The sequence below is a fragment of the Mizuhopecten yessoensis genome, unplaced genomic scaffold (genome assembly GCF_002113885.1).
Source record: "Mizuhopecten yessoensis strain PY_sf001 unplaced genomic scaffold, ASM211388v2 scaffold6287, whole genome shotgun sequence".
NCBI lineage: Eukaryota > Metazoa > Mollusca > Bivalvia > Pectinida > Pectinidae > Mizuhopecten > Mizuhopecten yessoensis.
In genome coordinates, this window is record NW_018406474.1 from 330,406 (window position 1) to 345,713 (window position 15,308).

At 33.6% G+C, this 15,308-nt stretch overlaps 1 protein-coding gene across 1 annotated transcript; it reads right to left on the reverse strand.

The window, feature by feature from the left end:
* Positions 1–460: 460 nt before the first annotated feature.
* LOC110451917 (sodium- and chloride-dependent creatine transporter 1-like) lies at positions 461–13,276 on the reverse strand. Its single transcript, XM_021500143.1, has 10 exons — positions 13,041–13,276; positions 9,353–9,484; positions 8,581–8,956; positions 7,257–7,389; positions 6,633–6,767; positions 6,216–6,319; positions 5,542–5,666; positions 5,057–5,169; positions 4,677–4,805; positions 461–886 (listed from the first exon to the last, which is right to left on the reverse strand). Exons 1-10 carry the CDS (start codon positions 13,216–13,218, stop codon positions 755–757), a joined length of 1,557 nt encoding a protein of 518 aa, XP_021355818.1. The 5' UTR covers positions 13,219–13,276; the 3' UTR covers positions 461–754.
* Positions 13,277–15,308: the final 2,032 nt, after the last annotated feature.

Sequence of the window (15,308 nt, forward strand, 5' to 3'; positions counted from 1 at the left end):
AAAATATGGATATGCAGAATCCCAAAACATCGTTCTACAAAGACATGTAGAGCATTCAAAGTTACGAAAAACGTTTACATAATATCTTTCTATGTGGAATTTCACAAATTCGTATTTGGTGTTTAGTGCGTGCGTGCTTTTTAAGGTTTTCTTATGTTGGTGAAAATGATAACAATATGTTACAACTACACATCGAAAGGTTTAACAAGTAAAACAAAATAAATGAATCCGTCGATGAAACTAGATTCAGAAATCATTTTACCTGTGTCATAATTTGCACTATGCATCATTCAAATCTAGAAAAAGTCACATAAAACAATAAAGTTCGAAGAACTAGACAATGTGAATCAAATCAATGTAAGATAAAAAAAAACACCAGGCCGGACAATTATTTTATTCAATAGACAACAAGAACTTTATACACTAAGAAAAGACCTTATAATCCTTGATCGTACCCCCTCTATATGGACATGTAAATACTAACAATCACCCGAGAGAATACCAACGGAAATAAAGGTTCAATTCAAGCTCGAAATCAATGATGCTTGTGAAAAGTATGCAAATAAAGAGATATTCCTGAAACCATACAAAGGTACAAGGAGAATAAAACCACGTTTTCTGTTGATTTAGATGAAACCTGCAAGGTTGATCCGGGTCAAACAAAGCACATGCTTGGGAAAATTTTGCATTTCCCGCCATTTGTATGTGACCTGCCATGAGGTAGGAAAGTACTTATATACAGATTACGTTTCATTCAAGACACTGTAATATTGTGGTAATACGTACCGAACAACCAGGCTACTGAGGTACACTCTATCAATGTAAAAAACAACGGAGAAAATGCAGCTAGATACCAGTCAAACAGCTGGAACAGGTACACTCCTGCCTGAAATTCAAACCTCTAGATACATAAGAGTAACTTTCAAAAAGAGTATGATTAATCTATTGGGTTTTACTACTTTGTTTTCTTGAGTTTTTGTAGATGTCTAAGACGATGATAAAATAACCACAGTGTCTCCTGTATGTTAAACAGATACGTGCCGCTTTGACCGAGGCGTCGGATGATTGCGGGCAAACAAGGCAAACTAGATTTTGGAAAAAAGACAAACAAAACACAAATACGTAGAACTGAAACAAATGCCTCTGTTACTAGGCGTCCGGATAGTTGAGGGTATACGTTATATTACTATAATGTGTTTCTTCACTCTAAAAACGAGTTCCTCACAAAATCTTGTAATGTTAATACTCGAGTGAATAGATAATGTTAATAGAAATTTAAGGGTGATACCTCTAACATAAAGGACCTGTTACAGGAACAAAAGAATTTTGCCCACAAAGCAATTTAACCATTACTGGGTTATATTTGTAGCTCCCTAAGACACGACCCATGAGATATTTTTAAAAAATGAAAAAGGTCCCCAGGGCCTGTGCTATTAACTATTTAGTGATGCCTTCCAAAGGTGTACGACAGGGTTCACTTTTTTGTCCAAAAAACTATCAAAACAATGTTTTACGCTATCAAATAATGTTATATTATTTAAAGTAGGATCTGCTGCAAATTATGAACTCAAATATGTTACAAAAAATTGCATAATAAAAAAAATATAAAATCTTAAACTCTAAAAATGTTGGTATTTTCATACATTTTTTTGCTACATCAATTGCTTTACGGTAGTAAAACACCAATTTCCGGTTCTTGTACACCAAAAATCTTTTAGTATTATTTGGTGCATTATGTTGAGATACGATAGTGAAAATTTCAGAAAATTTGAGAACCGGTAAATTTGTCATATAAATGTCAAATTGTAGCAACGTCTATATCCAAATAAAATCCAACAACCTTATGATCTATAGTCATGTTTGATAATTTAACAATATGTCGCACCAATTTATTATCGCAACTGATCAAATTTTCATCAATAAGATCTGCTGCTCATGATGAGCTCAATTATAAAGCTAGATGTTGCAAAATAGAAAAGTTATGCAGTCTCACACACATAAACGTTTAGTATGTTATGTACATTTTTAGTTGTTTCGCATCTTTATGAAAGTGATATACATATTTCCGGTTTTTGTACACCAACATACTTTGGATATTATTTGGCACATTATGTTGACTGACGATAGTAGAAATTTCGAAAAAATCGGTATGCGGTAAATGTGTCATTTTAAGGATAATATGTGTATGACCAATGTCAAAATAAACTTCAATAACTTCAGGTTAATGCAAGTATTTCATAATTAACCCAAAATCATTCCAATATACTATCATGGTGGATGATATGGTTCATAGTAGAGTATGACTGTTTAACTAAACTAGGTAGTTAAAGGGGAGGAATACAGCAAAAGTTAGGCAATTTGTCAGAACATTTGGTGAACCAGTATAATATGTTGAAGATATGTTAACCCATCACATTGTTTCTTTTTAGGAGAGTTATAGTTTCCAATTCATGGATTGTTGTATTTACTGTTGTTGTTTTTTAATTTGACAACACGTAGTCAAAATTGAACATTCAATTTTTTTTCTGAATTTCTCCTTTCTCAGTTCAATCTTAGGTCTTATTATTTTTTCATATTATTCCCGACAAGTAATTGACCAGAAGTGCATCAAGTGTCCACCGATAAAAACTGATATTGACTTGGAGCGCGTGATTTTTGTTGAAGGACTGGGTGTTTCTAAAAATAGAATTATGATGTGTCTCCAAACAATGCACCGTCCCACTTCCGAAGCTTTTTTTTTCTCCCAGATTACTAACACTACTGTTTTGTAAAATAATAAAACAATTGAAACCTTTAACTTCGGTCAATACCTGGATTTATCAACCCGAGAAAAGATATATTGACCTCGGAATGCGTCCTCGGTTAATATATCTTTTCCCGGGTTGATAAATTCAGGTATTGACCTCAGCCAAAGGCTATAATTGAATAATATTTCTTTTTTGAATGCATTCATAATATGCAGTCTCTGAATTTGCGAGCTGAAGGCTGGACCGGTTTAGCATCTGTTAAATGTGCATAGTATCCTAGATAATACAGTATTGATGCGACATGAGTACACATACCCGATGTTCTCTTTCCTGCAGGACACACACAATAGTATGCCTTGACAGGATCCTCTGATGCGTGTAGGTCAAACTCTATCCAGACATTGTGATTTGCCTGCGACCTGTGGCGAGAGTGTATTTGGCCTCGGAGAAGGTCATCAGCATGTTGGTACACCCATATCTCATAATCACCCCCATCCGTCTGATGTTCTGTGATATAGTCAGGTGCCAGCTTCAGCTGATATGTACCACAAGCCAAAATCGCATTGACCTGGAGATATTGACGATTTATTTTGACATTGGTCATACAACATATTATCCTTAAGATGACACATTTACCCATACAATATATTATCCTTAAGATGACACATTTACCGCATACCGATTTTTTCGAAATTTCTACTATCGTCGGTCAACATAATGTGCCAAATGATATCCAAAGTATGGTGGTGTACACAAACCGGAAATATGTCTATCACTTCCGTAAAGATGCGAAACAACTAAAAATGTACATAACATACTAAACGTTTATGTGTGTGAGACTGCATAACTTTTTTATTTTGTAACATCTAGCTTTATAATTGGGCTCATCATGAGCAGCAGATCTTATTGATGAAAATTTGATCAGTTGCGATAATAAATTGGTGCGACATATTGTTAAATTATCAAACATGACTATAGATCATAAGGTTGTTAGATTTTATTTGGAAATAGACGTTGCTACAATTTGACATTTATATGACAAATTTACCGGTTCTCAAATTTTCTGAAATTTTCACTATCGTATCTCAACATAATGCACCAAATAATATTAAAAGATTTTTGGTGTACAAGAACCGGAAATTGGTGTTTTACTTCCGTAATACAATTCATGTAGCAAAAACGTGTATGAAAATACCAAAATTTTTAGAGTTTAAGATTTTATAAAAAAAATATTATGCAATTTTTTGTAACATATTTGAGTTCATAATTTGCAGCAGATCCTACTTTAAATAATATAATATTATTTGATAGCGTAAAACATTGTTTTGATAGTTTTTTGGACAAAAAAGTGAACCCTGTCGTACACCTTTGGAAGGCATCACTAAATAGTTCATAGCACAGGCCCTGGGGACCTTTTTCATTTTTTAAAAATATCTCATGGGTCGTGTCTTAGGGAGCTACAAATATAACCCAGTAATGGTTAAATTGCTTTGTGGGCAAAATTCTTTTGTTCCTGTAACAGGTCCTTTAAGGGTGATACCTCTAACATAAATGAAAAGATTATGTAATACACAGCACAAAGAACATAGTATTCTGATTACAGTTAACAATGTATCATACGTCAGTTCTAAAGGAGTATGTGCTTTATTACTTATCTTAATATACAATCAAATTACCTTGGTCATATAAATCAAGAAATCCTATCAAAAACGGAATATATGGTTACTAGATGAAGCAATAATGTTTATTACTTTTTCAACTTAATTATAATTATTTTGTTATTTTAATTACTTAATAACACTATCCATCAATATTCATTACATAATTGGTTATCTGTCAATTTAGTTGGGGCAACCGAAATATGATGTGTTTCAGTCATTATATTTGAAAACTATATATTAAACCCCTATGTTAAAGATTTTTACAGACCTGTGTACAAAATGGCAAACTTAGCACAATGCCGATCATAGATAAACATGCTCTGGAGATCATTTGTTTTTTCTTCATAAACGGAAAGCAATCCTCAAAATACACGTATGTAATCTCTGTAATAGTGAACTGAAAAATAAAAGAGTGTATATATAATGACTATACTATACAAATGACATCATTGTTCTCGTTAAAACTCATCTGAATATTGCTTTTGTATTTTACCAAAAACGTTTCTCGATAAACTTTTTTCATTTTAAGTGTATTATTAAAGTATTACAAACATAAGCGATCACATCTGATAATTGATAAAACTTGAGTAAATTCACGGGTAATAATACTTTTTTTCTAAATAATATCAATCAAAGCGGCTATCTTACCTGACTGTCTAACCCGAGTGTTATCATGGCGATGAAAAATAATGCTGCCCACAGATTCGGAAGGGGCATTTGTGCTAAAGCCATAGGGTAGGCCACAAATCCTAACCCTGGCCCTGAAAAAAATAAAGCAATATCCATTTACATTCCTACTTTTATTACTTACAGTAATTTATTTCAAATAGTGATATAAATTTATAGCTTCTTCGACATAGAAGAAGATTTCAGCTAAATGGAAAACCTATTGACCCATATTTCGTTTAGAGTACATTATGTCAGCCTCAGGTAAATAAAACAAAAAGGATCAGCTTGATTGGTACTTTCCAAAGTAGGTACTTTTTGTTTCGATTTGAGGAAGTTTATTCTAACTATTGTCATGTTTCCCGGGCAAATATTTAAAGCCTGCGCAAACCGTGTGAAAACATGAGAGTTTTACGTAAATGTATGCATCATGTTTTATAGAGATGCGAAGTTTGTTAATCGCTTACCTGATTTTACGACTTCGGTAAGGGGAACATTCGCCTCATGAGCCATGAACCCGAGTGCAGAAAAGATAACAAACCCGCCAAACACACTTGTTCCCTCTCCAGCAAGAGTCATGATAAATGTGTCTCTGTATATGGATGAAACAATAATGTGCTATCTCATGTTATTCTAGTTAAAAAAAAAATAACAATTAATGTAAACTTTAGTTATTCATGGTTTCGCTAGAAGGATTTCTGATGGTGGTTTTCATCAATTTATGTTAATTAATGAAAATGGTATTGCCGTTCAATGGTAATTAAATGGAATCAAAAAAAGACAATGACACAAAATCATGATAAGTTTGAAGGTTGACAGAACGACAGTGCGTAGAAATAGAACAGTAAAAATAAAGAATGTTTTAAAAATATGTTTGAAATGGGATAAATATCCGTAAAGTTGCAATAAAACCAATAGCATATCAAAGTTTACACTTTCGATGTCGCCAATTACAGAATAATGAGTAAACATCGAATCTGCATGGGATCTCATAAAACGTGTGTCATACGACAATGCAAAACAATTAAACAGGGGTATCTACTATGTACATCTCCGAATCTGCAGATGTAAGACAGATGTGCAATGAATGTTTAGTTTTAGCTGAGACAGAAACAGAATATGAATTCTATGGTTGTATTACCTCAGACAATTGTTATCAAATTTGCTATAACTCGCCAATGTGATGTGTAGTCCCCATCCAATCGACACCGAATAGAAAACCTGAATAGCAGCTTCTAGCCAAACCTAAAGAACAAACAAACAGTTTGCTTCATCAACAGGGAAGTGCTTGCTTCATTAAAAGGGGAGTGTAAGCTGCACCACTTGGAAGAGTATGCTACATCGATGACTTTTCATAAACATTAGTTTCATTTCACTTCAAATACCAAACAAAAATGTAGCTAATCTATATTTTGTGCTGATATGAAACAAAATGTATAATGTGTTAGGGGAACATTTATTTAAAACATATTCAATATATGAAAAAAATTCAATGACGCAAGTAATCAACTAATCACTAAACAGTATGTACGTGCTAATCTGTATACTAACGGCTTACCTGGATATTCATAAGAGATCTGAAGTCTGGTTTGATGAAAAATACAATTCCATCCAATGATCCCGGTAACGTGAGGTTGTGGACGAGGAGGATGGTGAGAAGTAGGTACGGAAGTGTGGCGGTCACATACACTACCTGTTACACATAAAATGTTAACATGTTAAGAAAAGACATGGATACAGCATAGCTTGTCCTCAGTTTAGTAGATGATTAATTTCTGGATCCATTATCTCATAACGAAAACGACCCTTTTAATCCCATATACTACATTCTTCTGAAAACATAATTTGCCTTCTACCTTTTCCTCTATAACAAATCTAGCATACACTTACTAGGCCAGTGAAATATCAAGAGGACACCACTCTTTTGATAAATTCGTTGAGTTCATACGATGTTAACATAATCACATGTCGTACAACTAGGGTGATTTGAAAAGCAAAAGTTCCAGTGTCATTTATTATATTCAATGAAATACAAAAATGATTTATCTCAATATCAACATGAAGACCAGAGAACTTGAAGGACACACAGGATGCAAAAGGAAAGACACCGCGAACCTCCACACAGAAACCGCAGACTTAATAACAGGAAGTTAACCATCGGTGTGTGACTATGTAATTTTACCTTTCCTGTCGACTTGATACCCTTGATGACACACACGTACACTACAATCCAGGCTAGGACTAGACACAGCACCAAATGTCCGTTCAGCGAGCCAATGACATCCAGTCCGGAGGATATGTCAAGCACCTTGTATCTGAATAACACTTTAGCTGTTCATCCTCCTTAGCATTAATTGGTCTCACATTCCCATAGCTCGCGTATGTATAGTTTGATATGACGACATATTAAACAAACAAAAAAGTGTGTGATTGTTTTGTTTACCTCGAAAATGTCAGTTTAACATGGAATAGTTTTTGGTAATTAAAAAAATCATTAATTACAAAACTTTTGGAGGTACTCAATAGCAGCATATTACATAACGTTAAAGATTTTAATATCTGAATATTGGTTGTCAGTTTACAAATGTCATACGTTTTTAACATATTTTTTTTCTGTGTATTGCACAGATTTAGCAGATCTTGTGTTGAAATTCATATTGATAAAAACCAAGACGGTGGAAGTAAAACAACTTGCGCTTTCATACGGGTTATACTGTGTACTATAAATGCTAGTATGCTTGATATAATAATTTTACCTGCGAAATTAAGGGAATAATTTGATTAAGGCAGTACCTTTATTGCAAGATGATACATAAAAATGTGATATATTAATAAGCATTGATGATAATTATTGTAAACATTTCAGTAAACAGTATGCAGTAAATTGGAATTAAATGGTTTCAGATTGACCTTTATTGTTTTTTTACTCCTGTATTATATATCTGATACATTCACGCGTGAATAATAGGATATGAAAAATATATACAACTGATAGTCAACGAGAAGACAATGAATATCTCTAGGTTGGAAAGCCTGAATTGTAGAAAGGTTAAGTATCACAACCAGTAAATGTTTATGTGTGACGTGTCGATGACTAGTACAGTAAGTATCCTGTCACCTTCTTCAGGCAAATAAACAATACAGTCCCAAAAAAATAAATCGGCTATCACAGATCATGCCATACAGCACAATCATGTTACTGTCTGGGATAACGCATTTGACAGAAAAAGTAATTTGTTCAAGAGGCGTATAAGGGATGCAATCTGGATACGCCACAGAGTGTAAGTTCTAAATAGATATTAGGGACCTAAAAGACTTTCGCTTGTACCCTATCCGAATCGGCTTCGATTTTAAACTCGTACACACTTCACACCTTTGTGTACACACGTTTTACTGGTCATTTGTCTGAAAACGTTGACAGAGTACATGCCGCAGAAGTCATCGAAATTCCACACACAAATACTTCTATCTTTCTATTTTCTTGATATTGTACTTGCGACACTCACTGCCAGAATTCCTCTTCCGCACTATGACCCTTTGTTGCTCGCAATGTCACGTTCGTCAGGCTCGAATTTATTCTCGACATAAACTGGTCATGCACAAGGTTTCTGTCACTGGTATTGCCCTCTTGATTACTTGCAAAGTTATAAAGGTCATGACCTGTTTTGTTAAGACTATACAAGGTAGACGTGTTTGCCATCAATTGTTGACCTGTGTTACCCGTGAAGCTAAAACAGTAAGGCGTGTTCCATTCGTTTCCACACGTACTCCAGGTTAGCGGGTTGTAGAATGTATGGTACATGTAATTCATCACCCACGTCATCAGCATGATGTAATAACACAAGCAAGGCACCAGCATAACCTGTAAACCTACACCCATTCCTGGATAAGAAACAGAGGAAAATGCGACAGATGATTCCTCAGACATGTACATTTTGTTCACGTCTAAATAGCCATGATAAGATAAGAGATAAGAATTTACATTTTCAGCGTTGACACAAAACAACTTCACACACCAGTGTCCTTGTATATTCCTTTTGATATTTTATTTGATCGTTAATAGCGCTTTAGTTGAGCTCAAAAGTTGTAAAAGGTTGTTTGTTTATTTGCATGTTTTGTGGACCATAAGAAAATCCAGTCGACAGTATAATTGGGTGGGCTTTTATGAGAGAGAGAGAGAGAGAGAGAGAGAGAGAGAGAGAGAGAGAGAGAGAGAGAGAGAGAGAGAGAGAGAGAGAGAGAGAGAGAGTCTCCCTTTAACTTATCAATCAATGTTACCTTTGACTAGTGGACAATAGCTCCATACATCTTTGAATGATTTCCCAGAAAACTGTCCCAGCGACACTTCCAGAAAATACACTGGGATGACCATAAGGAACAGCGTAAGGACGTACGGTATCAGGAACGCACCTGCATTGATATACTATATATATATATATATATATATATATATATATATATATATATGACGGCCATTATAAAGTGTTACCTCACTTTAATGTCATCCCCTGGATCAGATAGAAAGGAGAACAATCAGATCATTCTATTCTAAAATTGGATTAAAAAATTGATCCCAAGGGCGATCGGGACAATAAACTTATTCTGGCCACTTCTTTGTCAAACGAGAGAGGAACAGAAGCAAACGCCCGATTATGCCAGGGTCCCCAATTAGTCGTATCTAACAATGTTTGGAGAAAAAGCTAACAAATTGATAACATAATCCTTCAATATTAAGAAGTTTGGATTGCGATTAAGCATTAAACTATATCAACTATATATTAAACCATCCGATCTTACATATGTGCAATGACGAAATATCAGAGGTACTATTGCATAAACATCTTGGAGTTCTTTTTTCGAATAATTGCAGTTGGGTTGAACATGTTAAATAAATAATTCAGAAAGCAACGTCTAGCTTAAATAATATGCGATCACTAAAATTTAAACTCGACAGGCACACATTACAAAATAAATATTTTTCGTTTATTATACCACTTGTAGAATATACTGATAATGTCTGGGATAGCATTCCCAAAGAATATCTTTCTAGACTAGAGAATGTTAATTTAGAAGCTGCTAGGATTGTTGTTTCAGGTGCTACTAAACTTGTAAGCTTAGGCAAACTATATACAGAAATTGGATGGAATAAATTAATAGACCGTAGACTCCATCATAAATTGTTACAATTCCATAAAATGTTTTATCAAAATACTCCAGAGTATCTGTATAATCTCTTACCTAATTCAGTTAGTGATATTCATAATTATAATACCAGACTTTCTGACCCATCATGTCTGACACCTATTCTTTGTACAACACATATTTATCTAAATGCATTTCTTCCATCAGCTGTAAACGATCGGAATTCTCTTCCATTATTAGAAATAATGCGTATGTCATGTAGCTCCCTTAAAGAACACTTGTTTACGAAAAACATCATACCATCCCCGAATTGTTCCTGCGGTGCCATTGAGAACTCGACACATTATTTGCTAAAATGTTATAAATATACAGCACTTAGACAGCTTCATATTCTGAGTTTGCCGTATCAACTATCTACTAATCTTTTACTCTTTGGTGATGACTCTCTAACCCATCAAGAAAACAATTCAATTTTTCTAGCCGTCCAAAATTATATACTCAAAACTAAAAGATTTCAAATGAACTAACAGTCCTTTTGCAATTTCATTTTGACATATATATGTATGTTGGGTTGCATTCGTTTTACTACTATGTTTTAAAATGTATTTGGATTTATATGCTTATTCAGTGATTTTGCCATTGCATTTCTTTATACCATATTATGTCACTAACTGGCCATGATTATGATAGATTAATAAAGTGATGTGTTACCTTGAAAGAGCAGGACGTGCCAGGGACGAGGCGGAAACGTTTTTTATTGACTTATATTTGATAAGTGTGATGGCAAGTGTGTGATCTGCAACGTTTTTAATAATCATGGCGGTGCTTTGTGACATACTAATTTTGTCAATAGTTGATTTAGTGGCAATTTATGATACGTAACTTGTATATACATTTTAACCTTTATCGAGTATCCATTTACATCATTGCTGAAATTTTCATCTACTATTGCATAGTTATATTTTACAGAATCGTGTTCCACATACTCATTGCAATATAGCAATATGATATTACCATCTGATGATCAAATGTATATTGATATGTCATTCATTCCTAGTTTCCACTGCATACCAATCCATTTACCCCTCCCCTATTTCCGTATTTGCTCTGTTGTACATATTACTTCATTCCTGTAGCTAGTGTTGAAAAGTTTATTATTAAGTAGGTAACAAAGGATGAGTGTCTATAGGCCCTTTTTGGGGCCCGGTATATTCGGATTTTCACCTCCTTATTTTGTTCAAAGATGTCCTATTGTATGACATGCAGAAAAACTAAGGTAAAACTTAACGTTAACGTAATGTAACAAAAAGGGAAGAACAGTAATTAAGAAATAGTATGAGGAGCAGCTAGCATTGAATGTAACAAATAAACCGTATGAAATCAACAAAAGGATTAACTGTTAATTGCAAGCATTAACTTGAACGAACAACTTAGTCTCTCTTTGCGTTTTTAAAGCATAAACTATCTGACGTTTGGTCAGTGTAGCACGTCAAACGCCCCTCTTACTACTATAAACATAAACATAATTAGCCTGTTTAATCTACATACATTACATAGACTAGTATTGTCAGGAAATATTTGGTGTTAGGCAAGGTGATGCACTTTGGTCCTTGTACTCCAAATCACAGGAAAATGTGTTTATAAGTAAAAATGCATTGTTTGATAAGTATGAAACTTTCACAAATTAAAAATTCTCATATATCTAATATATATGCCAAGTTACATGTTTATCCACAAATGCCATTTATGTATAATCAGCGGATAAACATTGGAAATAGGCAGAACATTTGATAAAACAATGAAATCCGTTAACTTTAACGATTAAAGCAGATACTTTCCTAGAGGCTAGGAGACTTAAAATTACCAGGAAATCAAACTTCGTGTATTAAACCAATCATTTTACATTAGTGGTGGTGGCAAATGCCATTTTTGATTTGTAAGTTAACTGTGATAATTAAAAAACAAATCAGGACCTGGAACTCACTTCAGCCACTGGAGTTGGGCAAATATTATATGATATATAAAAAATACAATACTAACAATTGATATTTTATACTTATAGCATATAAAGGGTGTCATGAACCTTTTAATTAAATTAAAATTAAGAAATATTTGAAATAGCCACGTCTGAGATGGGTCCAGAAGCAATAACTCAGTATAAAACAAAAGGAAAGTATGTAGTGAATATGTAAGTCTACTTAAATGAGTTTTATATAACCAATCTTTAAGTGACGATTAAATATCTGTCATTTTTCATTCTGTTGCATACGCTTGTCTAATGTATACATGTTTTCAAAACCAGAAATGGTATTATTGTGGTATTTAAGCTCATTTTGAAAACAGCAAACTATATTTGTGATTTACCCTACCCCTTTTGGTACCCCCAGAAACCCACTTTCGGTCAAAGTTTTACCTCAGTTTTTCCGCATGTCATATAATAGGACATCTTTGAACAAAATAAGGAAGTGAAAATCCGAATATACCGGGGCCCAAAAAAAGGCCTTATAGACACTCATCCTTTACATAAGTGTCACGACACTTGTTTTTGTTTCCTTTTCTGTTCTAAAAAACATATACTTCTATGTAGTGTCAAACAAAATTTGAATAAAACATAGATTAAACCAAACTATATAAATTAAGCAAGCAATAATAACTGTCATTGTGTTAGATTTGTTTATTTAATTAGAAGACTATGAAATATATTTCAAGGTTTCAATTGTCTAAATAATATGCTGTATTTCTTTTTGCAGTAGTTAGTGTTTACTGTTTTTTTTTATGTCCACATATTTTACATAAGATTAAAAGAAGATAAAAACAAACTTACCGCCGCCATTCCTCATACATATATAAGGGAACCTCCAGATATTTCCGAATCCCACCAGAAAACCGAGAATTGTTAATATGTAATCCAACTTTCTGCCCCACTGTTCCCTCTTGGTAGTATTTCCCTTTCCTGTATACATCCCCGAGCTTTCGTCGCCGTTCGAATACTTATATTCCATGCTGTTTCATTTCCAATAACATAGTTTTCTTAGCTTGTAAGTGGAGATAGATTAATAATCCAGTCCAAAACATAATGAGCATCGAACAAATTCTTGGCACGAAACTTTAGATCAGAATGTATGCTACTGAATGTTATTACCTGTTGGACTACCAAGTACACGCTGACCTGACATTGAACGTTTATTTAAGAGAAACCATGAAATATTAACAGGCGGAAATTTAATCTACACGAAATATTCACAAAATGAATAAATCAATATAAAAAACAGTTCATCTATTACGTAATAAATCTGTGGGGTGAATACATTTGTAGATATAATAGAACGTTCTGACAAGGACAATTCGGATTTAAACATAGGTAAATTAGATTCGTTAAGGAGACAGGCAAATCAACTGTTAATTACGGCACTGATAACACCTGTGTATCGTTTACAAGACAAAGGTTGTCATTAAACGATGGTGTTTACAGGCCTCAATAGTCTAAGCTGGTTTGAAACAGTCAATAACGTATTGTTTATTAATGTGCATATGGTATATGTTTATGATCCAGAATGACAGGTTTGATAGATCCCCGTCGAATGAACCCATTTTATTTCAAAATATGTCAATAATCAATCAGATTTAGTGAACAGATCTAACCCAAAAATACCTGTGCATATGTCCATGCGTTATGTCTTTTAGCTATCATTGCAAGAATTTCGCTGACCGAATGATTGATATGTGAATATTCTTATTTAAAATGTTGGTTCCGCTAAATTTAATTTTAATGAATAAGTGCCCGTACAAATACTACGATAATTTTTTTTTTTTTTTTTTTTTATCAATTTTTTTTCCAACAGTTTTTCATAATATAGGTACAGAACAGGTATTTTCATTTTCACACTCTCTAACACACATTTTGACACTTAATTCACTCATCATCAACATCATCCTGAATGTTGTCGTCATCTTCCTCATCACCATCATCATCATCCTCATCATCCTCACATTCATCATCATCATCATCACCATTATCATCTTCCTCATTCTCAGAATCATCAACATCATCATCATCATCATCGTCATCATCATCATCATCATCATCATCATCATCATCATCATCATCATCATCATCATATTCATCATCATCATCATCCTCACAATCATCACAATCATCATCATTATCATCATCATCATCATCATCATCAACATCATCATCAGCATCACTATCTCATCAGCATCCTGATCCTAAACGTTCAAACTATCCGTTCCTCATAGCCATCATCATCATCTTCAACGTCATTGTCATCATCCATACAATGCGTGTCATCAGCAACACACCTCAACAGACAGCCACTGAACCAAACTGCAACATCATTTTTTTAATTGGTACACTCAATATTTGACTCAACAATCATGATTAACTCATTCATAATGAGGAAGATCAGTATAACACTTTTTCTTTTTAATATATTATTACATGTATACACATTTTATGACAGACAATATAATCCACATCATGTTATATTTTATTTCAGAACCAAATCATGTACTTCACTTCAATAAAAAGCACGAACAGATATACCCACTCCTCTACGCTTTCACTCACGCACACTCACATGCACTCTATCTACAAAAAGATTAAACTCCTGTAATTGCTTTATCTGATATGTGTATAATATTGTCGGAAAGGAAGGAAAGAGAAATAAGAGAGAAGAAAGGAAAATGAAAAGGAATGAATAGGCATAAATATTCTGTTGCAAAAAATATCATATTGATGAATTCTAGGTATAGATACCAGAGACAGGGATGTCAAACTATACTTATATAGTACTAAAAAATTTATTACCAGAACCAGCAAAATATATTGCCAGAGGACAGGGCAGTTTCAATAGAATTAATTCATAATGAACATATATTCAAAATATACATGTGTATGTGTATGTACGTCCATCTTTATAACTACACTTGTATTTAAAATTAGTCCACAAGCTCTATTAGCCGCATCCATTTTTCTCAGTATGCAGTAAATTTCTGCATATAACATTCACCTTTAGCAGTTGCAATATAACTTTGTACAGTGTAATGGTCCTTGATTTTAAGAATTAAA

What these genes read in the sequence shown, in the direction of transcription:
- LOC110451917 (XM_021500143.1), bottom strand. Translation starts at nt 13,218, where the DNA reads ATGGAATATAAGTATTCGAACGGCGACGAAAGCTCGGGGATGTATACA. An exon ending in CTATTGTCCACTAGTCAAAG is followed by an intron (nt 8,957 to 9,352) that starts GTAACATTGATT and finishes TTTCTTATCCAG; the next exon opens with GAATGGGTGTAGGTTTACAG. An exon ending in GTATCAAGTCGACAGGAAAG is followed by an intron (nt 6,768 to 7,256) that starts GTAAAATTACAT and finishes TATGTGTAACAG; the next exon opens with GTAGTGTATGTGACCGCCAC.